The 25,562-nt window shown below is 60.7% G+C and overlaps 1 protein-coding gene and 5 gene segments (V, D, J or C); all 6 read right to left on the bottom strand.

Annotated features, from left to right (window-relative positions):
* Window positions 1-328: 328 nt before the first annotated feature.
* On the bottom strand, window positions 329-1,918 carry LOC119154480. Its single transcript, XM_037402044.1, has 4 exons — window positions 1,850-1,918; window positions 1,239-1,715; window positions 550-944; window positions 329-361 (listed from the first exon to the last, which is right to left on the bottom strand). Exons 1-4 carry the CDS (start codon window positions 1,893-1,895, stop codon window positions 329-331), a joined length of 951 nt encoding a protein of 316 aa, XP_037257941.1. The 5' UTR covers window positions 1,896-1,918.
* Window positions 1,919-5,182: 3,264 nt separating this feature from the next.
* On the bottom strand, window positions 5,183-6,717 carry LOC119154475. The segment is given in 3 exon segments: window positions 5,183-5,227; window positions 6,227-6,504; window positions 6,639-6,717. Coding segments are annotated over 3 exon segments (369 nt in total).
* Window positions 6,718-12,895: 6,178 nt separating this feature from the next.
* Window positions 12,896-13,443, bottom strand: LOC119154470. The segment is given in 2 exon segments: window positions 12,896-13,230; window positions 13,365-13,443. Coding segments are annotated over 2 exon segments (381 nt in total).
* A 2,056-nt stretch (window positions 13,444-15,499) lies between these two features.
* Window positions 15,500-16,180, bottom strand: LOC119154464. The segment is given in 2 exon segments: window positions 15,500-15,843; window positions 16,138-16,180. Coding segments are annotated over 2 exon segments (387 nt in total).
* A 111-nt stretch (window positions 16,181-16,291) lies between these two features.
* On the bottom strand, window positions 16,292-24,694 carry LOC119142282. The segment is given in 2 exon segments: window positions 16,292-16,618; window positions 24,629-24,694. Coding segments are annotated over 2 exon segments (358 nt in total).
* On the bottom strand, window positions 20,909-22,006 carry LOC119142289. The segment is given in 2 exon segments: window positions 20,909-21,289; window positions 21,947-22,006. Coding segments are annotated over 2 exon segments (354 nt in total).
* Window positions 24,695-25,562: the final 868 nt, after the last annotated feature.

Below are 25,562 nucleotides of genomic sequence, written 5' to 3'. Positions count from 1 at the left end.
CCAGGACAGCTGACCGGAACTAGCCAAAGGAGTATCCCATACCATGGGACGTCATGCTCAGTATATAAACTGGGGGGAGTTGGCCAGGGCCTGACCATTGCTGCTGGGGAAATGGCTGGGCATCTGTCAGTGGGTGGTGAGCAGCTGTAACGTGCCTCACCTGTGCTTATTTTCCTTTCCGTTTAGATTTTGTTACCCTCTCCTTCTCCCTCCTTTTCATTATAATTACTGTTGTTACTATTATTACTGTTAGTAGTAGTAGTAGTATTATGTTATTATATTTTTATTATTTCAGTTATTAAATTGTTCTTATCTCAACCCTAGGCTTTTAGATTCCTTCCCAATTCTCCTCCCCATCTCCCTGGGGAGGGCAGAGTGAGCAAGCAGCTGTGCGGTACTTAATTATCAGCTGGGGTTAAACCACAACACTGCCACACATGCCCTCCCCAAATGACAGGGGACAGTCAAAGATGTGGGGCTCTCTAGGACAGCTGAGCTGGGACACCAGGCACAGCCACGTGCAGCACAGGGCAGGGCCATGGCGGGGACCTGCCCAACATGAAACAGGACAGCAGAGACTTCTGAGTGGCCCCTGTGTTGGCGGGAGTATTTAGTATCACTTCCCCAATGCTGTTTCCCGTGGCAGGTGGCAGCAGCATAGCTGCTGTCCCAGCTACCACAGTAATAGACGGCCTCGTCCTCGGCTTGGACCCCAGTGATGGTTAATGTGCCCGTGGAGCCAGACTTGGATCCAGAGAATCGTGAAGGGATGCCCGAGGGTCTCTTGTCATTAGCATAGATCACGGTGACAGGGGCAGTGCCAGGGACCTTCTGCTGGTACCAGGCATAGCTACCACTACCCCCGGAGCAGGTGATCTGGACGGTTTGTCCCAGGTTGGCTGACACGGAGGGCGGCTGAGTCAGCGCTGCCTGGACCAGGGAACCTGCAGAGGGAGAGGAGAGAGGGGAGAAGACAAGGGTCAGCCAGGGCCCCACGAGCACAGCCCTGCCCGGGCACCGGGACAGGGAATGTCAAAGGCAGAGAAGACTGGACCTGGCTGCAGTCACACGCAAATCTGGGGAGCGGAGCCCAGCCCAGCACATCCCAGCACAGGGGCAGCTCTGGCAGCAGCAGCAGGACACGGTCAGCAGTAGCAAGAGGCACTGGCATGGCACACAAGGCCACACTGTGAGAACTTTGTAGGGACCAGGACAATGGTGCCCAGCCACAAAGTCACCTCCAGTTTTCAGGGATGTGAAAGGAACAACATTCACAGCCATGGCCATGCAGAAGGGACAGGAACCTGCACCAGCTCCAAAGCCTTGCTCGGCCTTGAAGGAGAAGGGCAGAACATTTCCAATTTGGATTGCTCTGTAGCTCACTCCCACATCTCTCTGTGTGATTACACCAGCATCAATGCTGCTGTCGTAGCCACCACAGAAATAGACGGCCTCGTCCTCGGCTTGGACCCCAGTGATGGTTAACGTGCCCGTGGAGCCAGACTTGGATCCAGAGAATCGCGAAGGGATGCCCGAGGGTCTCTTGATGCTCTCATAGATCAGAGTGACAGGAGCAGTGCCAGGTTTTCGGTCATGCAAACCAACATACTCATTGCTGCTGCTGCTGCTACCGCCAGAGCAGGTGATCCGGACAGTTTCTCCTGGGTTGGCTGACACGGAGGGCGGCTGAGTCAGCGCTGCCTGGACCAGGGAACCTGCAGAGGGAGAGGGGAGAGGGGAGAAGACAAGGGTCAGTCATGGCCCCACGAGCACAGCCCTGCCGGGGCAGCAGCGCGGGGGCCCTGTGCCCAAAGGGCCCGGCCGGGCACAGCGACTCTGGCCATGGCACCTGTGCCGTGGGCGAGCACCGTGAGCAGGAGAGGGAGCCAGGCCATGGTGCGATCCCAGCAGCTCCGTGTCCCCACCACGATGGGGCTGTGACATGGACCCCAGCTCCCTTTTAAGCCCCCGCCCGCCCAGGGCACGGCCCCTCCATGCAAATCTGACCCCGCGCTCTCGCCTGTGTCCTGCCCGCGCCTCCCCCCACCGCCCTGCCCGCTCCACGACCAGCCCCACCACCCCTCAAGCAGCGGGGATTGTCCCCGGCACAGAGCGGAGACACGTCCCAGCGCAGAGCCCAAAACATCACCAGCACGGACACCCCCATTCCTGCCCTGGTAGAGTAGCTGCAGGGCTGAGGGGTGCGGGAGAGCTGGGCTGCTGGGGGCAGGAGGCACTCACAGCTCTCAGGCATGGGGCTGGGACTATGCCAGCCGCCAGCACTCCCCACCCCACTCTCAGCATCTTTCCCTCCTACGGGTGTCCCAGGCACCTAAGACACCCTCTCGTTCTGCTGCTTCTCTGCCCTGCCTCTTCCTCTGCCAGCCCAGGCCCACCATTCCAAACCTTTGCTCTTCTCTTCCTTGGCACCTGCTCCCCAGCACAATGGGAGCCATCCGGCACCAGCCCCAGGGCTCCAGCAGTGCCTCCTCATGAGCTGGTCACAAGCCCAACGGGCTGGCACTGGGCAGACACAGCCAGAGCCGGGACAGCGCAGGGGCTCTGCTCACAGCTGTCGGGACAGCCCCTGGCCAGCCCTTCTCCAACCCAGGGCACAGGGTCGTCCCCACCCTCAGTGGCACGGCGCCCAGCCCAAGTGTAGCTGCATCCAAGGGAAATGACCGCTTGGCATGACCCCTCCCTGTCCCCAACGCCGCCTGCCCCGGGGGGCCTGGGGCACAGAGAGCCCAGCAGGCGCAGATGGGGCAGGGCTGCAGTGGGCTGTCTCCCTGCGGGCGGCACGGAGGGCACCTGCTGGAGCACAGCATGTGCCCCATGGCAGGAGCTGCCTCACAGGCACATGTGCTGCTCCAACAGTGCGTCCAACCTGCAGCTGCAGCAGCAGCAGGTGGCACCTGAGGGGCGCTGGGGTAACAGCGGGTTTGTATCTCAGGGAGTCACCATGACCCTGGTCTGCACTGGTCTCCCACCCAGCACAATAAGAGGCAGCATCTGCCTTGGCTTGGACCCCATCAATGGGTACTGTGGCCATGGGGAGTGGAACATTCCCAAGTGCCACACATACCCTCCCCAAATGATAGGGGACAGTCAAAGATGTGGGGCTCTCTGGGACAGCTGAGCTGGGACACCAGGCACAGCCATCTGCAGCACAAGGCAGGGCCATGGCGGGGACCTGCCCAACATGAAATGGGGACAGCAGAGAGGCCCAGCTGGCTCCAGCTGTGCCAGGAGGATTTTGTATCACTTCCACATTGCTCCATTTCACCATGTCAGCACTGATGCTGCTGTCCCAGTTAGCACTGTAATAGACGGCCTCGTCCTCAGCTTGGACCCCAGTGATGGTTAACGTGCCCGTGGAGCCAGACTTGGATCCGGAGAATCGTGAAGGGATGCCCGAGGGTCTCTTGTCATTCCAGTAGATCACAGTGACAGGGCCAGTGCCAGGGACTTTCTGCTGGAACCAGCCATAGTTATTGTCAATCCTGGGTCAGGAGAACCGGTTGTTTACTCTTGGAGACACATACATCGAGGGCAGCTGAGTCAGTGCTGCCCAAAGGCCAGAGAGGGGAGAGGAGAAAGGGAAAAAGATGAGGGTTACCCAGGGCCCCAGGAGCACAGTCCTGACGGGGCTTCCCTGCCCACAAGCCCATGGATGGGACAGCCTGGGTGCAGCCCCGAGCCCAGGCTCCCCCCGAGGGGTGGCTGTAGCCACAGTCTAGACCCTGTCCCTGCCTGTTGCCCCTTGAGGCACACCTCTCATCCCTGTCACTGAGACAGGGCAGCCCAGGGGAATGGCCCGCTGTGGGCACCCAGCATTGGCGGAAGCCTGGATACACCCCTGCCCATGCTCCAGGTGGGACCATGGCCAGGCCAGCAGCCAGGGGTTACAGGGCAGGGAGTCCCCAGTAGGTGAGATTCTGTAGGGAGACCGTGTGTGACACAGGGAAAGGGGAATCACCAGCACAGCATAGGCACAGAGGGGAGGGGCATCAGGGCAGAGTTGCAGTCAAAACCCCACAAAGTAACAGCCTTGACAGCCACAAATCCCAAGGGTCCAAACTACCTACACTCCACACCTCTTTGCCACTCAGGGGAAGGTGCACCAAAGAACAGTAAGAAAAAATTAAACTCAGCACCACCAAGACAATGACCAGCACTGCTGCTGCTGTCCCAGCTACCACAGTAATAGACAGCCTCGTCCTTGGCCTGGACCCCAGTGATGGTTAACGTGCCCGTGGAGCCGGACAAGGATCCAGAGAATCATGAAGGGATGCCCGAGGGTCTGTATAAGTTAGCATGGATCACAGTGACAGGGACCTTCTGCTGGAACCAGTCTTCCGTAGCCATAGCCACTGCTACTCCCAGAGCAGGTGATCTGGACGGTTTGTCACGGGTTGGCTGACACGGAGGGTGGCTGAGTCAGCGCTGCCTGGACCAGGGAACCTGCAGAGGGAGAGGGGAGAGGGGAGAAGACAAGGGTCAGCCAGGGCCCCACGAGCACAGGGCACCAGCGAATGGCCCCTGTGCCCAAAGGCCCTGGCCGGGCACAGCGACTCTGGCCATGGCACCTGTGCCGTGGGCGAGCACCGCGAGCAGGAGAGGGAGCCAGGCCATGGTGCGATCCCAGCAGCTCCGTGTCCCCACCACGATGGGGCTGTGACATGGACCCCAGCTCCCTTTTAAGCCCCCGCCCGCCCAGGGCACGGCCCCTCCATGCAAATCTGACCCCGCGCTCTCGCCTGGGTCCTGCCCGCGCCTCCCCCCACCGCCCTGCCCGCTCCACGCCCAGCCCCACCACCCCACAAGCAGCGGGGATTGTCCCCGGCACAGAGCGGAGACACGTCCCAGCCCAGAGCCCAAAACATCACCAGCACGGACACCCCCATTCCCGCCCTGGCCAAGTGGCCACAGGGCCGAGGGGTGCGGGAGAGCTGGGCTGCTGGGGGCGGGGGCATCAGGCAGTGTCCCCAGCACCAACATCCCCTGCCGTGGGGAGCAGATGAGCTGCTGCCTGTGCTGGGGATGGAAGGAGAAGCCCTTGTCCAGGCTCTTGGCACTGCTGTGCATTTCTGGGGTCCAGCTGGGCCCACCTAAGCTCTCCCATGGGGAGTGGGCTGGGAAAAGACAGGAGCAAAGCCCCATTTACATCCCTCTGAGATCCTCAGCTGAACGTTCTTGGTGACCGATGAGCACCTGGGACCTTGACCTGGCGTGGGCAGGGGGAGCGGGGCGCATCAGGGAGCGCACAGGAGTCCTGGTCCCTGAGGGCTGCAGGGTGGTTGGTGCAGCCCAGCGGTGCCTCCCTGGCCCCAGCCCATGGCACGTGGCCCCCCACCCCACCGCACAGTCGTCCCTGCCCAAAGCCTGGCCCTGGCACACACCTTCATGCCCAGCCCTCGTCCCCTGCCCCGGCTCCCTCAGGGCGACATAGGAAAAGTCACTGCTCAAGACAAGCGACACCGACAGACACAGAGGGGCCAACACCTTTGTCCCCAGCGCTAGTCCCGGTCCCGGGGTCCCGCAGCAGGATGGGGACGGGGCCAGGGTGCGGGGCAGCCCTCTGCTGTCACAGGGCTGCCATGGGACATTGCCCAGGGCCAGGGGCTTCCCAGGGGCCAGAGGTACAAAGAGCCAGCGGTGCAGAGCCTGTGGGCTCCTCCTGCGGCGCGGCAGAACAGCCCCCAGGCAGCCTTGCTCTGCCCCGGCAGCCTCACGCGTGGCCCTGGAGCTGCTGCGCCCGTGGGAAACGGCCCTTGCCAGCGTTGGCAGGCGAAGCTTTGGACCAGCTGCCCGGCCCTTGGCATGTTCCCACTTGTCGGTGCTGAGCCCACCGCTCCAGCAGCGCTGAAGCCCCTGGGGCGATGCCCGGGGAATCCTGGCACGGCTGCGCTGGGCGCAGGGCAGGGCAGGGAGGCAGCTGGCAGCGCCCCGCGTGCCAACCGGGGAGCCCAGGGGCAACTCGGCCCTGCAGCATGGGGCAGGGACAGGGCTGCTGGGGGTCATCTCCTCCCCACGTGGCAGGGGCCGGGCACAGACCTGGGGCTCTGGGACAGCTCAGCTGGGACACCAGGCACAGCCATCTGCAGCACAGGGCAGGGCCATGGCGGGGACCTGCCCCAACATAAAACGGGGACAGCAGAGATGCCCGGCTGGCTCCGGCTGTGCCAGGAGGTTTTTGTATCACTTCCCCATTGCTCTGTTTCACCGTGCCAGCACTACAGTAATAGACGGCCTCGTCCTCGGCTTGGACCCCAGTGATGGTTAACGTGCCCGTACCGCCAGATGTGGATCCAGAGAACCGAGAAGGGATGCCCGAGGGTCTCTTGTCATTGTAGTAGATCACAGTGACAGGGCCAGTGCCAGGGACCTTCTGCTGGAACCAGCCATAGCTACTGCTACTCCCAGAGCAGGTGATCTGGACAGTTTCTCCTGGGTTGGCTGACACGGAGGGCGGCTGAGTCAGCGCTGCCTGGACCAGGGAACCTGCAGAGGGAGAGGAGAGAGGGGAGAAGACAAGGGTCAGCCAGGGCCCCACGAGCACAGCCCTGCCTGGGCAGCAGCGCGGGGCCCCTGTGCCCAAAGGCCCCGGCCGGGCACAGCGACTCTGGCCATGGCACCTGTGCCGTGGGCGAGCACCGCGAGCAGGAGAGGGAGCCAGGCCATGGTGCGATCCCAGCAGCTCCGTGTCCCCACCACGATGGGGCTGTGACATGGACCCCAGCTCCCTTTTAAGCCCCCGCCCGCCCAGGGCACGGCCCCTCCATGCAAATCTGACCCCGCGCTCTCGCCTGGGTCCTGCCCGCGCCTCCCCCCACCGCCCTGCCCGCTCCACACCCAGCCCCACCACCCCTCAAGCAGCGGGGATTGTCCCCGGCACAGAGCGGAGACACGTCCCAGCCCAGAGCCCAAACGTCACCAGCACGGACACCCCCATTCCCGCCCTGGCCAAGTGGCCACAGGGCCGAGGGGTGCGGGACAGCTGGGCTGCTGGGGGCAGGTGGCACTCACAGCTTCCAGGGATGGGGCTGGGACGATGCCAGCCACCAGCATTCCCCACCCCACTCTCAGCATCTTTCCCTCCTACAGGAGTCCCAGGCCCCACACCGATCTTGTTCGTTCCTCCCTTCCCCAGTGTACCTGGGCCCCGTCATCGCTGCTCTTCCACCTTCTCTTGCAACAGCCATGTAGCGCTGCCCCTTGCACCAACCCTGCCTGGGGCTTCTGGGGCCAAGTGGCCAGCCGCCCCATGGCACAAAGGGCCCATGGGCTGTGAGGACACAAAGTTGCACAGGAGCCAGAAAAGCACCTGTGGGCTGCGTTAGCAGGAGCGTTGCCAGAAGCCAGGGAGAGGATCCTTCCCCTTGCCTCAGCACCCTGAGACACACAGCCCAGCGCTGTGTCAGCTCTGGGCTCCCCAGCCAGGTATGGGGAGGGATGGGCACAAGACCCATGAAGGGCTCTGAGGATGATGAGGGGCTCAGAGCATCATTGTGTGGAGAGAGACAGCATGAGCTGGGGTGGCTGAGCCAGAGGTGAGGAGTCTCAGGGGCATCTTATCAACATTATAAATATCTCCGGGGGGCAGGTAAGGAGATGGAGCTAGGCTCCTCTCAGAGGTGTCTGCTTACAGCACAAGGAGCAACAGGCACAGGTTGAAACACAGCAAAATCTGCTTAAATGTAGCAAACCCTTTTTTCTTTTGCAAGGACAGTCAGACCCTGGAACGGCTTGCCCACAGCGCTGTGAAGTCTCCATCCTTGGAGATATTCAAAACTCACCTGGACAGGCTGTGGACAACCTGCAGTAGCCAACCCAGCTTCAAGCAGGCGGTGGGATGAGATGATCTCCAGAGACACCTCCAGCCTCAGCAATGCTGGGGGTCTCCCCAGCAAGGGCAGCAGGCGGCACCCGAGGGACCCTGGGGCAACAGTGGGTTTGTGCTGCCCTACCCCAGTGCTGGGCGTGCAGCGACCTTCCTCAGCACTGGTGCCCCAGCTGGCTCTGTAAGACACAGCCTTCTCCTCCGCAGCTTGGACTCCAGCACTGGGTAACGTGGCCATGGAGAGTGAAATGTGCCCAAGTGCTTGTCCTGGTTTTGGCTGGGATAGAGTTATATTTTCTTCTTAGTAGCTGGTGCAGTGCTGTGTTTTGTATTTGGTGTGAGAATAGTGTTGATAACAGATGGGTTTAGGTGTTGTCAAGTAATGTTTTATACTAAGTCAAGGAATTTTTGGTTTCTCAGGCCATGCCATGTGAGAAGGCTGGAAGGGCACATGAAGCTGGGAGGGGACACAGCCAGGACAGCTGACCGGAACTAGCCAAAGGAGTATCCCATACCATGGGACGTCATGCTCAGTATATAAACTGGGGGGAGTTGGCCAGGGCCTGACCATTGCTGCTGGGGAAATGGCTGGGCATCTGTCAGTGGGTGGTGAGCAGCTGTAACGTGCCTCACCTGTGCTTATTTTCCTTTCCGTTTAGATTTTGTTACCCTCTCCTTCTCCCTCCTTTTCATTATAATTACTGTTGTTACTATTATTACTGTTAGTAGTAGTAGTAGTATTATGTTATTATATTTTTTATTATTTCAGTTATTAAATTGTTCTTATCTCAACCCTAGGCTTTTAGATTCCTTCCCAATTCTCCTCCCCATCTCCCTGGGGAGGGCAGAGTGAGCAAGCAGCTGTGCGGTACTTAATTATCAGCTGGGGTTAAACCACAACACTGCCACACATGCCCTCCCCAAATGACAGGGGACAGTCAAAGATGTGGGGCTCTCTAGGACAGCTGAGCTGGGACACCAGGCACAGCCACGTGCAGCACAGGGCAGGGCCATGGCGGGGACCTGCCCAACATGAAACAGGACAGCAGAGACTTCTGAGTGGCCCCTGTGTTGGCGGGAGTATTTAGTATCACTTCCCCAATGCTGTTTCCCGTGGCAGGTGGCAGCAGCATAGCTGCTGTCCCAGCTACCACAGTAATAGACGGCCTCGTCCTCGGCTTGGACCCCAGTGATGGTTAATGTGCCCGTGGAGCCAGACTTGGATCCGGAGAATCGTGAAGGGATGCCCGAGGGTCTCTTGTCATTAGCATAGATCACGGTGACAGGGGCAGTGCCAGGGACCTTCTGCTGGTACCAGGCATAGCTACCACTACCCCCGGAGCAGGTGATCTGGACGGTTTGTCCCAGGTTGGCTGACACGGAGGGCGGCTGAGTCAGCGCTGCCTGGACCAGGGAACCTGCAGAGGGAGAGGAGAGAGGGGAGAAGACAAGGGTCAGCCAGGGCCCCACGAGCACAGCCCTGCCCGGGCACCGGGACAGGGAATATCAAAGGCAGAGAAGACTGGACCTGGCTGCAGTCACACGCAAATCTGGGGAGCGGAGCCCAGCCCAGCGCATCCCAGCACAGGGGCAGCTCTGGCAGCAGCAGCAGGACACGGTCAGCAGTAGCAAGAGGCACTGGCATGGCACACAAGGCCACACTGTGAGAATTTTGTAGGGACCAGGACAATGGTGCCCAGCCACAAAGTCACCTCCAGTTTTCAGGGATGTGAAAGGAACAACATTCACAGCCATGGCCATGCAGAAGGGACAGGAACCTGCCTCAGTCCCACGGCCACAGCTCTGCTCAGCCAGGAGGGTGAAGGGCAGAAAACCTTCCTCTGACTTTGGAATCTGTGTCTCACTTCCTATTACTCCTTGCCACCAGACACCATAGCCACCGCTGCTGCTGTCGTAGCCACCACAGTAATAGACGGCCTCGTCCTCGGCTTGGACCCCAGTGATGGTTAACGTGGCCGTGGAGCCAGACAAGGATCCGGAAAATCGCGAAGGGATGCCCGAGGGTCTGTTGTTGTTATTGTAGATCACAGTGACAGGGCCAGTGCCAGGGACCTTCTGCTGGTACCAGCCATAGTAGTTGCTGTCCCCCCCGGAGCAGGTGATCTGGACGGTTTGTCCCGGGTTGGCTGACACGGAGGGTGGCTGAGTCAGCGCTGCCTGGACCAGGGAACCCACAGAGGGAGTGGGGAGAACCAGAGTCAGCCTGTGCCCCAGGAGCACAGCCTTCTCCAGGTAGTCGGACAGGAACAGAGACCCTGTGCTCAAAGGTCATGATACCACGGAGGGACCTAGAACCCTTCGCACAGAGCCCAAGGCCAGAGCATGAAGATTCTGAAAGGAAAACGGGCAGCAGCAAGGGGAGGGTGAATGACAGGGTCAGTGTCTCCGTCACGCTGACCACCACTGCTACCGTCAGAGCTACCACAGTAATAGACGGCCTCGTCCTCGGCTTGGACCCCAGTGATGGTTAACGTGGCCGTGGAGCCAGACTTGGATCCAGAGAATCGAGAAGGGATGCCCGAGGGTCTCTTGTCATCCCAGTAGATCACAGTGACAGGGCCAGTGCCAGGGACCTTCTGCTGGTGCCAGGGACAGAAGCATAAGCATAGCTGCTGCCACCCCCGGAGCAGGTGATCTGGACGGTTTGTCCCAGGTTGGCTGACACGGAGGGCGGCTGAGTCAGCGCTGCCTGGACCAGGGAACCTGCAGAGGGAGAGGGGAGAGGGGAGAAGACAAGGGTCAGCCAGGGCCCCACGAGCACAGGGCAGCAGCGAATGGCCCCTGTGCCCAAAGGGCCCGGCCGGGCACAGCGACTCTGGCCATGGCACCTGTGCTGTGGGCGAGCACCGCGAGCAGGAGAGGGAGCCAGGCCATGGTGTGATCCCAGCAGCTCCGTGTCCCCACCACGATGGGGCTGTGATATGGACCCAGCTCTGTCTTAAGCTCCCACCTGCTCAGGCACAGCCCCTCCATGGATATGTGTCCCTCAGTATTCAGTGGCAGCTCCGTTCCCCATGCTCCCCCTGCCTGCCGCAGGCACATCTCTGGCCCACCAATGGCACCAAGATCACTCTGAGCGGCTGGCTCCCTGGGTACCTGCCCCAACATGGGTGCTGAGCCCTGAGCTCAGCCAGGAACCGCCCAGCGCCTGGTCCCCCCCAGGGGAACTATGGCTTCACTGTACCAGGAACCCATGCCCAGGGCAAGGGACAGCCCCACCTTGGCTGGTGGGGACACATCGACACATTCCACCAGCTCTGGAGCACCTAGCTCTGCTCGGCGCTTGCTGGCCCCTGGGCAGCCTGCTACCCACGTGCTGCTCCGCACCGTGACAGAGGAGCTGGGAAGGCACGTTCTGCTTCAACGGCGGGTGCAACAGCTGGGCCTCTGTTAAGTGCCACGTGAGAACTGCAGAGCAGGGAACTGGGATCTTGAAGGGGACTAGACCAACACAGACACCAGCAGCTTCAAGGTTACCCAACAGGAAGGAAACACAAGCCCCCAGCTCCTCCAAATGCAAAGTGAGCTGGGGGTCTCCAGCAGCTTCACAGCAATCACGGAGTTCGTACCAGTCAAGTGCACAGAGCATCCTCCCGCATCTTGTGGCCAGGCGCAGCCCCTGTGCTACCTGCTGACAGCGCTGGCCACCGCAGTTTCCAAAAGGGTCTGCTGGGACTGCCCTGCACATGGGTGAGACATAATGGCACTTGCTTGTCCCAGCCCCTTTGCCTCCTGGCTGCCCTGTGAACCTCGGCACTGTGGTGCAGGGCCACACTGACACCATGTGGGGATGAGAAGGCCCACGGGGATAGCAACAGAGGAACTGAGAGCAGAGCCTGGCACAGGACTCTGCCCATGCTGTCCCACACCCCTACCACAGCTTCCACCAAGTTCAGAGACATCCCCAGCCCCTGCCACAACCTCCATGGCTTCTGCACAGCACCCTGGCCAATGCACGTGGTGCTCACAGGGGAGGGCCTCTCCCATAGACACAGGGCCCTGAGGCACCGTTAGTCATTAGAGGAGGGTGGGCATCACCCCTGAACTGGCATGGAGCCAAGGACCAGAGTGGGATGCCCAGAGAGAGCAACAATGTTTGTCCCAGCTTCTCTAGGCCACAGGACCATAACACAAGATAGTTTGCAGGCAGCAGCAACAAGCTACACCACAGCTCTGCAGTGCCAGGAGCTCTGCCACTGGCATCCTCAGCAGCACCATCAGCATTGCTGCCACCCGTGCACCACAGACAGCAACAGTGAACCCAGAGCACCCAAGCACGGCCACCCTGCAGAGCACCTGCATGCTCATCAGCACTGCCATGTGGGGCACCACAGTAATAGATGGCCTCGTCCTCAGCTTGGACGCCAGCGATGGTTAACGTGCCTGTGCTACTGGGCAAGGATCCAGAGAATCGCAAAGGGATGCCCGAGGGTCCCTTGCTGCCATAGATCACAGTGACAGGGCCAGTGCCAGGTGCCTTCTGCTGGTACCAGCCATAGTAGTTGCTGTCCTCCCCGGAGCACGTGATCTGGATGGTTTGTCCCGGGTTTGCGGACAACGAGGGCGGCTGAGTCAGCGCTGCCTGGACCAGGGAACCTGCAGAGGGAGAGGAGAGAGGGGAGAAGACAAGGGTCAGCCAGGGCCCCACGAGCACAGCCCTGCCCGGGCACCGGGACAGGGAATGTCAAAGGCAGAGAAGACTGGACCTGGCTGCAGTCACACGCAAATCTGGGGAGCGGAGCCCAGCCCAGCGCATCCCAGCACAGAGGCAGCTCTGGCAGCAGCAGCAGGACACGGTCAGCAGTAGCAAGAGGCACTGGCATGGCACACAAGGCCACACTGTGAGAACTTTGTAGGGACCAGGACAATGGTGCCCAGCCACAAAGTCACCTCCAGTTTTCAGGGATGTGAAAGGAACAACATTCACAGCCATGGCCATGCAGAAGGGACAGGAACCTGCACCAGCTCCAAAGCCTTGCTCGGCCTTGAAGGAGAAGGGCAGAACATTTCCAATTTGGATTGCTCTGTAGCTCACTCCACATCTCTCTGTGTGATTACACCAGCATCAATGCTGCTGTCGTAGCCACCACAGAAATAGACGGCCTCGTCCTCGGCTTGGACCCCAGTGATGGTTAACGTGCCCGTGGAGCCAGACTTGGATCCAGAGAATCGCAAAGGGATGCCCGAGGGTCTCTTGATGCTCTCATAGATCAGAGTGACAGGAGCAGTGCCAGGTTTTCGGTCATGCAAACCAACATACTCATTGCTGCTGCTGCTGCTACCGCCAGAGCAGGTGATCCGGACAGTTTCTCCTGGGCTGGCTGACACGGAGGGCGGCTGAGTCAGCGCTGCCTGGACCAGGGAACCTGCAGAGGGAGAGGGCAGAGGGGAGAAGACAAGGGTCAGCCAGGGCCCCACGAGCACAGCCCTGCCCGGGCAGCAGCGCGGGGGCCCTGTGCCCAAAGGGCCCGGCCGGGCACAGCGACTCTGGCCATGGCACCTGTGCCGTGGGCGAGCACCGCGAGCAGGAGAGGGAGCCAGGCCATGGTGCGATCCCAGCAGCTCCGTGTCCCCACCACGATGGGGCTGTGACATGGACCCCAGCTCCCTTTTAAGCCCCCGCCCACCCAGGGCACGGCCCCTCCATGCAAATCTGACCCCGCGCTCTCGCCTGGGTCCTGCCCGCGCCTCCCCCCACCGCCCTGCCCGCTCCACGACCAGCCCCACCACCCCTCAAGCAGCGGGGATTGTCCCCGGCACAGAGCGGAGACACGTCCCAGCGCAGAGCCCAAAACATCACCAGCACGGACACCCCCATTCCTGCCCTGATAGAGCAGCTGCAGGGCCGAGGGGTGCGGGAGAGCTGGGCTGCTGGGGGCAGGAGGCACTCACAGCTCTCAGGCATGGGGCTGGGACTATGCCAGCCGCCAGCACTCCCCACCCCACTCTCAGCATCTTTCCCTCCTACGGGTGTCCCAGGCACCTAAGACACCCTCTCGTTCTGCTGCTTCTCTGCCCTGCCTCTTCCTCTGCCAGCCCAGGCCCACCATTCCAAACCTTTGCTCTTCTCTTCCTTGGCACCTGCTCCCCAGCACAATGGGAGCCATCCGGCACCAGCCCCAGGGCTCCAGCAGTGCCTCCTCATGAGCTGGTCACAAGCCCAACGGGCTGGCACTGGGCAGACACAGCCAGAGCCGGGACAGCGCAGGGGCTCTGCTCACAGCTGTCGGGACAGCCCCTGGCCAGCCCTTCTCCAACCCAGGGCACAGGGTCGTCCCCACCCTCAGTGGCACGGCGCCCAGCCCAAGTGTAGCTGCATCCAAGGGAAATGACCGCTTGGCATGACCCCTCCCTGTCCCCAACGCCGCCTGCCCCGGGGGGCCTGGGGCACAGAGAGCCCAGCAGGCGCAGATGGGGCAGGGCTGCAGTGGGCTGTCTCCCTGCGGGCGGCACGGAGGGCACCTGCTGGAGCACAGCATGTGCCCCATGGCAGGAGCTGCCTCACAGGCACATGTGCTGCTCCAACAGTGCGTCCAACCTGCAGCTGCAGCAGCAGCAGGTGGCACCTGAGGGGCGCTGGGGTAACAGCGGGTTTGTATCTCAGGGAGTCACCATGACCCTGGTCTGCACTGGTCTCCCACCCAGCACAATAAGAGGCAGCATCTGCCTTGGCTTGGACCCCATCAATGGGTACTGTGGCCATGGGGAGTGGAACATTCCCAAGTGCCACACATACCCTCCCCAAATGATAGGGGACAGTCAAAGATGTGGGGCTCTCTGGGACAGCTGAGCTGGGACACCAGGCACAGCCATCTGCAGCACAAGGCAGGGCCATGGCGGGGACCTGCCCAACATGAAATGGGGACAGCAGAGAGGCCCAGCTGGCTCCGGCTGTGCCAGGAGGATTTTGTATCACTTCCACATTGCTCCATTTCACCATGTCAGCACTGATGCTGCTGTCCCAGTTAGCACAGTAATAGACGGCCTCGTCCTCAGCTTGGACCCCAGTGATGGTTAACGTGCCCGTGGAGCCAGACTTGGATCCGGAGAATCGTGAAGGGATGCCCGAGGGTCTGTTGCTGTTCCAGTAGATTACAGTGACAGGGCCAGTGCCAGGCACCTTTTGCTGGTACCACCCATAAGGATTGTTGCTACCGCTGGAGCAGGTCCTGGTGGTTTGTCCCAGGGACATGGACACTGGGAGCAGCTAAACCAGAGCCATGTGAGAGCAAGGAGCTGAGGCAGAAGCTCTCCCTGCCCAGCTGCAGAGCCCAAGGCTCCCAAGGGTGGCAAATCCCATGCACCCAGGGCAGCTGCAATGCCACACAGCCCTGGGCAAGACTCAGCCTGGAGGACCAGAAATGTAGCAAAGCTTTTCTTGGGCAGCTCTACAGGTTCCAGCTCCTAACGGTGGCCGAGGCTCTGCTGCCCACCATGTTGATATTGGGTAGCCGGGATGAGCCCAGAAAGGGCACCTCTGGCACCAGGGCCCCACCACTGGGGACATAGTCACAGCCTTGACACAAAGGGCACAAAGAGAAGGGGATTGGGAATGAGAAGGGGAAACCCCAAATCTGGAGGGAAGTCCCTGCCAGGCTGAGAGGAAGGAGAAGATAAAACCAGCCTCTTTGAAACTCAAGGTCTCACTTGCCTGTGGCACATCGTCACCATGATATCAGCATAGCTGCTGTCCCAGCCACCACAGTAATAGACGGCCTCGTCCTCGGCTTGGACCCCAGTGATGGTTAACGTGCCCGTACCGCCAGAGTAGGATCCGGAAAATCGAGATCCTTTTTCGAGAAGGTTTTCCGAGGGTCTCTTGTCATTAGCATAGATCACAGTGACAGGGCCAGTGCCAGGGACCTTCTGCTGGAACCAGCCATAGCTATTGCTGCTCCCAGAGCAGGTGATCTGGACGGTTTGTCCCAGGTTGGCTGACACGGAGGGCGGCTGAGTCAGCGCTGCCTGGACCAGGGAACCTGCAGAGGGAGAGGAGAGAGGGGAGAAGACAAGGGTCAGCCAGGGCCCCACGAGCACAGCCCTGCCCGGGCACCGGGACAGGGAATGTCAAAGGCAGAGAAGACTGGACCTGGCTGCAGTCACATGCAAATCTGGGGAGCGGAGCCCAGCCCAGCACATCCCAGCACAGGGGCAGCTCTGGCAGCAGCAGCAGGACACGGTCAGCAGTAGCAAGAGGCACTGGCATGGCACACAAGGCCACACTGTGAGAACTTTGTAGGGACCAGGACAATGGTCCCCAGCCACAAAGTCACCTCCAGTTCTCTGGGATGTGAAAGGAACAACATTCACAGCCATGGCCATGCAGAAGGGACAGGAACCTGCTTCAGCCCCACGGCCACAGCTCTGCTCAGCCAGGAGGGTGAAGGGCAGAAAACCTTCCTCTGACTTTGGAATCTGTGTCTCACTTCCTATTACTCCTTGTCACCAGACACCATAGCCACCGCTGCTGCTGTCGTAGCCACCACAGTAATAGACGGCCTCGTCCTCGGCTTGGACCCCAGTGATGGTTAGCGTGGCCGTGGAGCCAGACAAGGATCCAGAGAATCGTGAAGGGATGCCCGAGGGTCTGTTGTTGTTATTGTAGATCACAGTGACAGGGCCAGTGCCAGGGACCTTCTGCTGGTACCAGCCATAGTAGTTGCTGTCCCCCCCCGGAGCAGGTGATCTGGACGGTTTGTCCCGGGTTGGCTGACACGGAGGGTGGCTGAGTCAGCGCTGCCTGGACCAGGGAACCTGCAGAGGGAGTGGGGAGAACCAGAGTCAGCCTGTGCCCCAGGAGCACAGCCTTCTCCAGGTAGTCGGACAGGAACAGAGACCCTGTGCTCAAAGGTCATGATACCACGGAGGGACCTAGAACCCTTCGCACAGAGCCCAAGGCCAGAGCATGAAGATCCTGAAAGGAAAACGGGCAGCAGCAAGGGGAGGGTGAATGACAGGGTCAGTGTCTCCGTCACGCTGACCACCACTGCTACCGTCAGAGCTACCACAGTAATAGACGGCCTCGTCCTCGGCTTGGACCCCAGTGATGGTTAACGTGGCCGTGGAGCCAGACTTGGATCCAGAGAATCGAGAAGGGATGCCCGAGGGTCTCTTGTCATCCCAGTAGATCACAGTGACAGGGCCAGTGCCAGGGACCTTCTGCTGGTGCCAGGGACAGAAGCATAAGCATAGCTGCTGCCACCCCCGGAGCAGGTGATCTGGACGGTTTGTCCCAGGTTGGCTGACACGGAGGGCGGCTGAGTCAGCGCTGCCTGGACCAGGGAACCTGCAGAGGGAGAGGGGAGAGGGGAGAAGACAAGGGTCAGCCAGGGCCCCACGAGCACAGGGCACCAGCGAATGGCCCCTGTGCCCAAGGGCCCGGCCGGGCACAGCGACTCTGGCCATGGCACCTGTGCTGTGGGTGAGCACCACGAGCAGGAGAGGGAGCCAGGCCATGGTGTGATCCCAGCAGCTCCGTGTCCCCACCACGATGGGGCTGTGATATGGACCCAGCTCTGTCTTAAGCTCCCACCTGCTCAGGCACAGCCCCTCCATGGATATGTGTCCCTCAGTATTCAGTGGCAGCTCCGTTCCCCATGCTCCCCCTGCCTGCCGCAGGCACATCTCTGGCCCACCAATGGCACCAAGATCACTCTGAGCGGCTGGCTCCCTGGGTACCTGCCCCAACATGGGTGCTGAGCCCTGAGCTCAGCCAGGAACCGCCCAGCGCCTGGTCCCCCCCAGGGGAACTATGGCTTCACTGTACCAGGAACCCATGCCCAGGGCAAGGGACAGCCCCACCTTGGCTGGTGGGGACACATCGACACATTCCACCAGCTCTGGAGCACCTAGCTCTGCTCGGCGCTTGCTGGCCCCTGGGCAGCCTGCTACCCACGTGCTGCTCCGCACCGTGACAGAGGAGCTGGGAAGGCACGTTCTGCTTCAACGGCGGGTGCAACAGCTGGGCCTCTGTTAAGTGCCACGTGAGAACTGCAGAGCAGGGAACTGGGATCTTGAAGGGGACTAGACCAACACAGACACCAGCAGCTTCAAGGTTACCCAACAGGAAGGAAACACAAGCCCCCAGCTCCTCCAAATGCAAGGTGAGCTGGGGGTCTCCAGCAGCTTCACAGCAATCACAGAGTTCGTACCAGTCAAGTGCACAGAGCATCCTCCCGCATCTTGTGGCCAGGCGCAGCCCCTGTGCTACCTGCTGACAGCGCTGGCCACCGCAGTTTCCAAAAGGGTCTGCTGGGACTGCCCTGCACATGGGTGAGACATAATGGCACTTGCTTGTCCCAGCCCCTTTGCCTCCTGGCTGCCCTGTGAACCTCGGCACTGTGGTGCAGGGCCACACTGACACCATGTGGGGATGAGAAGGCCCACGGGGATAGCAACAGAGGAACTGAGAGCAGAGCCTGGCACAGGACTCTGCCCATGCTGTCCCACACCCCTACCACAGCTTCCACCAAGTTCAGAGACATCCCCAGCCCCTGCCACAACCTCCATGGCTTCTGCACAGCACCCTGGCCAATGCACGTGGTGCTCACAGGGGAGGGCCTCTCCCATAGACACAGGGCCCTGAGGCACCGTTAGTCATTAGAGGAGGGTGGGCATCACCCCTGAACTGGCATGGAGCCAAGGACCAGAGTGGGATGCCCAGAGACAGCAACAATGTTTGTCCCAGCTTCTCTAGGCCACAGGACCATAACACAAGATAGTTTGCAGGCAGCAGCAACAAGCTACACCACAGCTCTGCAGTGCCAGGAGCTCTGCCACTGGCATCCTCAGCAGCACCATCAGCATTGCTGCCACCCGTGCACCACAGACAGCAACAGTGAACCCAGAGCACCCAAGCACGGCCACCCTGCAGAGCACCTGCATGCTCATCAGCACTGCCATGTGGGGCACCACAGTAATAGATGGCCTCGTCCTCAGCTTGGACGCCAGCGATGGTTAACGTGCCTGTGCTACTGGGCAAGGATCCAGAGAATCGCAAAGGGATGCCCGAGGGTCCCTTGCTGCCATAGATCACAGTGACAGGGCCAGTGCCAGGTGCCTTCTGCTGGTACCAGCCATAGTAGTTGCTGTCCTCCCCGGAGCACGTGATCTGGATGGTTTGTCCCGGGTTTGCGGACAACGAGGGCGGCTGAGTCAGCGCTGCCTGGACCAGGGAACCTGCAGAGGGAGAGGAGAGAGGGGAGAAGACAAGGGTCAGCCAGGGCCCCACGAGCACAGCCCTGCCCGGGCACCGGGACAGGGAATGTCAAAGGCAGAGAAGACTGGACCTGGCTGCAGTCACACGCAAATCTGGGGAGCGGAGCCCAGCCCAGCGCATCCCAGCACAGAGGCAGCTCTGGCAGCAGCAGCAGGACACGGTCAGCAGTAGCAAGAGGCACTGGCATGGCACACAAGGCCACACTGTGAGAACTTTGTAGGGACCAGGACAATGGTGCCCAGCCACAAAGTCACCTCCAGTTTTCAGGGATGTGAAAGGAACAACATTCACAGCCATGGCCATGCAGAAGGGACAGGAACCTGCACCAGCTCCAAAGCCTTGCTCGGCCTTGAAGGAGAAGGGCAGAACATTTCCAATTTGGATTGCTCTGTAGCTCACTCCCACATCTCTCTGTGTGATTACACCAGCATCAATGCTGCTGTCGTAGCCACCACAGAAATAGACGGCCTCGTCCTCGGCTTGGACCCCAGTGATGGTTAACGTGCCCGTGGAGCCAGACTTGGATCCGGAGAATCGCGAAGGGATGCCCGAGGGTCTGTTGCTGTTCCAGTAGATTACAGTGACAGGGCCAGTGCCAGGCACCTTTTGCTGGTACCACCCATAAGGATTGTTGCTACCGCTGGAGCAGGTCCTGGTGGTTTGTCCCAGGGACATGGACACTGGGAGCAGCTAAACCAGAGCCATGTGAGAGCAAGGAGCTGAGGCAGAAGCTCTCCCTGCCCAGCTGCAGAGCCCAAGGCTCCCAAGGGTGGCAAATCCCATGCACCCAGGGCAGCTGCAATGCCACACAGCCCTGGGCAAGACTCAGCCTGGAGGACCAGAAATGTAGCAAAGCTTTTCTTGGGCAGCTCTACAGGTTCCAGCTCCTAACGGTGGCCGAGGCTCTGCTGCCCACCATGTTGATATTGGGTAGCCGGGATGAGCCCAGAAAGGGCACCTCTGGCACCAGGGCCCCACCACTGGGGACATAGTCACAGCCCTGACACAAAGGGCACAAAGAGAAGGGGATTGGGAATGAGAAGGGGAAACCCCAAATCTGGAGGGAAGTCCCTGCCAGGCTGAGAGGAAGGAGAAGATAAAACCAGCCTCTTTGAAACTCAAGGTCTCACTTGCCTGTGGCACATCATCACCATGATATCAGCATAGCTGCTGTCCCAGCCACCACAGTAATAGACGGCCTCGTCCTCGGCTTGGACCCCAGTGATGGTTAACGTGCCCGTACCGCCAGAGTAGGATCCGGAAAATCGAGAAGGGATGCCTGAGGGTCTCTTGTCATTAGCATAGATCACAGTGACAGGGCCAGTGCCAGGGACCTTCTGCTGGTACCAGCCATAGCTACCACTACCCCTGGAGCAGGTGATCTGGACGGTTTGTCCCAGGTTGGCTGACACGGAGGGTGGCTGAGTCAGTGCTGCCTGGACCAGGGAACCTGCAGAGGGAGAGGAGAGAGGGGAGAAGACAAGGGTCAGCCAGGGCCCCACGAGCACAGCCCTGCCCGGGCACCGGGACAGGGAATGTCAAAGGCAGAGAAGACTGGACCTGGCTGCAGTCACACGCAAATCTGGGGAGCGGAGCCCAGCCCAGCGCATCCCAGCACAGGGGCAGCTCTGGCAGCAGCAGCAGGACACGGTCAGCAGTAGCAAGAGGCACTGGCATGGCACACAAGGCCACACTGTGAGAACTTTGTAGGGACCAGGACAATGGTCCCCAGCCACAGAGTCACCTCCAGTTCTCTGGGATGTGAAAGGAACAACATTCACAGCCATGGCCATGCAGAAGGGACAGGAACCTGCTTCAGCCCCACGGCCACAGCTCTGCTCAGCCAGGAGGGTGAAGGGCAGAAAACCTTCCTCTGACTTTGGAATCTGTGTCTCACTTCCTATTACTCCTTGTCACCAGACACCATAGCCACCGCTGCTGCTGTCATAGCCACCACAGTAATAGACGGCCTCGTCCTCGGCTTGGACCCCAGTGATGGTTAATGTGCCTGTGGAGCCAGACAAGGATCCAGAGAACCGAGAAGGGATGCCCGAGGGTCTGTTGTTGTTATCGTAGATCACAGTGACAGGGCCAGTGCCAGGGACCTTCTGCTGGTACCAGCCATAGTTATTGCTGCTCCCAGAGCAGGTGATCTGGACGGTTTGTCCCGGGTTGGCTGACACGGAGGGTGGCTGAGTCAGCGCTGCCTGGACCAGGGAACCCACAGAGGGAGTGGGGAGAACCAGAGTCAGCCTGTGCCCCAGGAGCACAGCCTTCTCCAGGTAGTCGGACAGGAACAGAGACCCTGTGCTCAAAGGTCATGATACCACGGAGGGACCTAGAACCCTTCGCACAGAGCCCAAGGCCAGAGCATGAAGATCCTGAAAGGAAAACGGGCAGCAGCAAGGGGAGGGTGAATGACAGGGTCAGTGTCTCCGTCACGCTGACCACCACTGCTACCGTCAGAGCTACCACAGTAATAGACGGCCTCATCCTCGGCTTGGACCCCAGTGATGGTTAACGTGGCCGTGGAGCCAGACTTGGATCCAGAGAATCGAGAAGGGATGCCCGAGGGTCTCTTGTCATCCCAGTAGATCACAGTGACAGGGCCAGTGCCAGGGACCTTCTGCTGGTGCCAGGGACAGAAGCATAAGCATAGCTGCTGCCACCCCCGGAGCAGGTGATCTGGACGGTTTGTCCCAGGTTGGCTGACACGGAGGGCGGCTGAGTCAGCGCTGCCTGGACCAGGGAACCTGCAGAGGGAGAGGGGAGAGGGGAGAAGACAAGGGTCAGCCAGGGCCCCACGAGCACAGGGCAGCAGCGAATGGCCCCTGTGCCCAAAGGGCCCGGCCGGGCACAGCGACTCTGGCCATGGCACCTGTGCTGTGGGCGAGCACCGCGAGCAGGAGAGGGAGCCAGGCCATGGTGTGATCCCAGCAGCTCCGTGTCCCCACCACGATGGGGCTGTGATATGGACCCAGCTCTGTCTTAAGCTCCCACCTGCTCAGGCACAGCCCTCCATGGATATGTGTCCCTCAGTATTCAGTGGCAGCTCCGTTCCCCATGCTCCCCCTGCCTGCCGCAGCACATCTCTGGCCCACCAATGGCACCAAGATCACTCTGAGCGGCTGGCTCCCTGGGTACCTGCCCCAACATGGGTGCTGAGCCCTGAGCTCAGCCAGGAACCGCCCAGCGCCTGGTCCCCCCAGGGGAACTATGGCTTCACTGTACCAGGAACCCATGCCCAGGGCAAGGGACAGCCCCACCTTGGCTGGTGGGGACACATCGACACATTCCACCAGCTCTGGAGCACCTAGCTCTGCTCGGCGCTTGCTGGCCCCTGGGCAGCCTGCTACCCACGTGCTGCTCCGCACCGTGACAGAGGAGCTGGGAAGGCCGTTCTGCTTCAACGGCGGGTGCAACAGCTGGGCCTCTGTTAAGTGCCACGTGAGAACTGCAGAGCAGGGAACTGGGATCTTGAAGGGGACTAGACCAACACAGACACCAGCAGCTTCAAGGTTACCCAACAGGAAGGAAACACAAGCCCCCAGCTCCTCCAAATGCAAAGTGAGCTGGGGGTCTCCAGCAGCTTCACAGCAATCACGGAGTTCGTACCAGTCAAGTGCACAGAGCATCCTCCCGCATCTTGTGGCCAGGCGCAGCCCCTGTGCTACCTGCTGACAGCGCTGGCCACCGCAGTTTCCAAAAGGGTCTGCTGGGACTGCCCTGCACATGGGTGAGACATAATGGCACTTGCTTGTCCCAGCCCCTTTGCCTCCTGGCTGCCCTGTGAACCTCGGCACTGTGGTGCAGGGCCACACTGACACCATGTGGGGATGAGAAGGCCCACGGGGATAGCAACAGAGGAACTGAGAGCAGAGCCTGGCACAGGACTCTGCCCATGCTGTCCCACACCCCTACCACAGCTTCCACCAAGTTCAGAGACATCCCCAGCCCCTGCCACAACCTCCATGGCTTCTGCACAGCACCCTGGCCAATGCACGTGGTGCTCACAGGGGAGGGCCTCTCCCATAGACACAGGGCCCTGAGGCACCGTTAGTCATTAGAGGAGGGTGGGCATCACCCCTGAACTGGCATGGAGCCAAGGACCAGAGTGGGATGCCCAGAGACAGCAACAATGTTTGTCCCAGCTTCTCTAGGCCACAGGACCATAACACAAGATAGTTTGCAGGCAGCAGCAACAAGCTACACCACAGCTCTGCAGTGCCAGGAGCTCTGCCACTGGCATCCTCAGCAGCACCATCAGCATTGCTGCCACCCGTGCACCACAGACAGCAACAGTGAACCCAGAGCACCCAAGCACGGCCACCCTGCAGAGCACCTGCATGCTCATCAGCACTGCCATGTGGGGCACCACAGTAATAGATGGCCTCGTCCTCAGCTTGGACGCCAGCGATGGTTAACGTGCCTGTGCTACTGGGCAAGGATCCAGAGAATCGCAAAGGGATGCCCGAGGGTCCCTTGCTGCCATAGATCACAGTGACAGGGCCAGTGCCAGGTGCCTTCTGCTGGTACCAGCCATAGTAGTTGCTGTCCTCCCCGGAGCACGTGATCTGGATGGTTTGTCCCGGGTTTGCGGACAACGAGGGCGGCTGAGTCAGCGCTGCCTGGACCAGGGAACCTGCAGAGGGAGAGGAGAGAGGGGAGAAGACAAGGGTCAGCCAGGGCCCCCGAGCACAGCCCTGCCCGGGCACCGGGACAGGGAATGTCAAAGGCAGAGAAGACTGGACCTGGCTGCAGTCACACGCAAATCTGGGGAGCGGAGCCCAGCCCAGCGCATCCCAGCACAGAGGCAGCTCTGGCAGCAGCAGCAGGACACGGTCAGCAGTAGCAAGAGGCACTGGCATGGCACACAAGGCCACACTGTGAGAACTTTGTAGGGACCAGGACAATGGTGCCCAGCCCACAAAGTCACCTCAGTTTTCAGGATGTGAAAGGAACAACATTCACAGCCATGGCCATGCAGAAGGGACAGGAACCTGCACCAGCTCCAAAGCCTTGCTCGCCTTGAAGGAGAAGGGCAGAACATTTTCCAATTTGGATTGCTCTGTAGCTCACTCCCACATCTCTCTGTGTGATTACACCAGCATCAATGCTGCTGTCGTAGCCACCACAGAAATAGACGGCCTCGTCCTCGGCTTGGACCCCAGTGATGGTTAACGTGCCCGTGGAGCCAGACTTGGATCCAGAGAATCGCGAAGGGATGCCCGAGGGTCTCTTGATGCTCTCATAGATTCAGAGTGACAGGAGCAGTGCCAGGTTTTCGGTCATGCAAACCAACATACTCATTGCTGCTGCTGCTGCTACCGCCAGAGCAGGTGATCCGGACAGTTTCTCCTGGGCTGGCTGACACGGAGGGCGGCTGAGTCAGCGCTGCCTGGACCAGGGAACCTGCAGAGGGAGAGGGGAGAGGGGAGAAGACAAGGGTCAGCCAGGGCCCCACGAGCACAGCCCTGCCCGGGCAGCAGCGCGGGGGCCCTGTGCCCAAAGGGCCCGGCCGGGCACAGCGACTCTGGCCATGGCACCTGTGCCGTGGGCGAGCACCGCGAGCAGGAGAGGGAGCCAGGCCATGGTGCGATCCCAGCAGCTCCGTGTCCCCACCACGATGGGGCTGTGACATGGACCCCAGCTCCCTTTTAAGCCCCCGCCCACCCAGGGCACGGCCCCTCCATGCAAATCTGACCCCGCGCTCTCGCCTGGGTCCTGCCCGCGCCTCCCCCCACCGCCCTGCCCGCTCCACGACCAGCCCCACCACCCCTCAAGCAGCGGGGATTGTCCCCGGCACAGAGCGGAGACACGTCCCAGCGCAGAGCCCAAAACATCACCAGCACGGACACCCCCATTCCTGCCCTGATAGAGCAGCTGCAGGGCCGAGGGGTGCGGGAGAGCTGGGCTGCTGGGGGCAGGAGGCACTCACAGCTCTCAGGCATGGGGCTGGGACTATGCCAGCCGCCAGCACTCCCCACCCCACTCTCAGCATCTTTCCCTCCTACGGGTGTCCCAGGCACCTAAGACACCCTCTCGTTCTGCTGCTTCTCTGCCTGCCTCTTCCTCTGCCAGCCCAGGCCCACCATTCCAAACCTTTGCTCTTCTCTTCCTTGGCACCTGCTCCCCAGCACAATGGGAGCCATCCGGCACCAGCCCCAGGGCTCCAGCAGTGCCTCCTCATGAGCTGGTCACAAGCCCAACGGGCTGGCACTGGGCAGACACAGCCAGAGCCGGGACAGCGCAGGGGCTCTGCTCACAGCTGTCGGGACAGCCCCTGGCCAGCCCTTCTCCAACCCAGGGCACAGGGTCGTCCCCACCCTCAGTGGCACGGCGCCCAGCCCAAGTGTAGCTGCATCCAAGGGAAATGACCGCTTGGCATGACCCCTCCCTGTCCCAACGCCGCCTGCCCCGGGGGGCCTGGGGCACAGAGAGCCCAGCAGGCGCAGATGGGGCAGGGCTGCAGTGGGCTGT

Source organism: Falco rusticolus, chromosome 1 (assembly GCF_015220075.1).
Source record: "Falco rusticolus isolate bFalRus1 chromosome 1, bFalRus1.pri, whole genome shotgun sequence".
Lineage (NCBI taxonomy): Eukaryota > Metazoa > Chordata > Aves > Falconiformes > Falconidae > Falco > Falco rusticolus.
Note: the sequence above shows the minus strand (reverse complement) of the source record. Positions and strands in the feature narration are given on the sequence as shown.

What these genes read in the sequence shown, in the direction of transcription:
- LOC119154480 (XM_037402044.1), bottom strand. Translation starts at nt 1,895, where the DNA reads ATGGCCTGGCTCCCTCTCCTGCTCACGGTGCTCGCCCACGGCACAG. An exon ending in GGTGCTCGCCCACGGCACAG is followed by an intron (nt 1,716 to 1,849) that starts GTGCCATGGCCA and finishes CTCCCTCTGCAG; the next exon opens with GTTCCCTGGTCCAGGCAGCG. An exon ending in TCCTGTTTCATGTTGGGCAG is followed by an intron (nt 362 to 549) that starts GTCCCCGCCATG and finishes TGCCCTCCCCAG; the next exon opens with GGAGATGGGGAGGAGAATTG.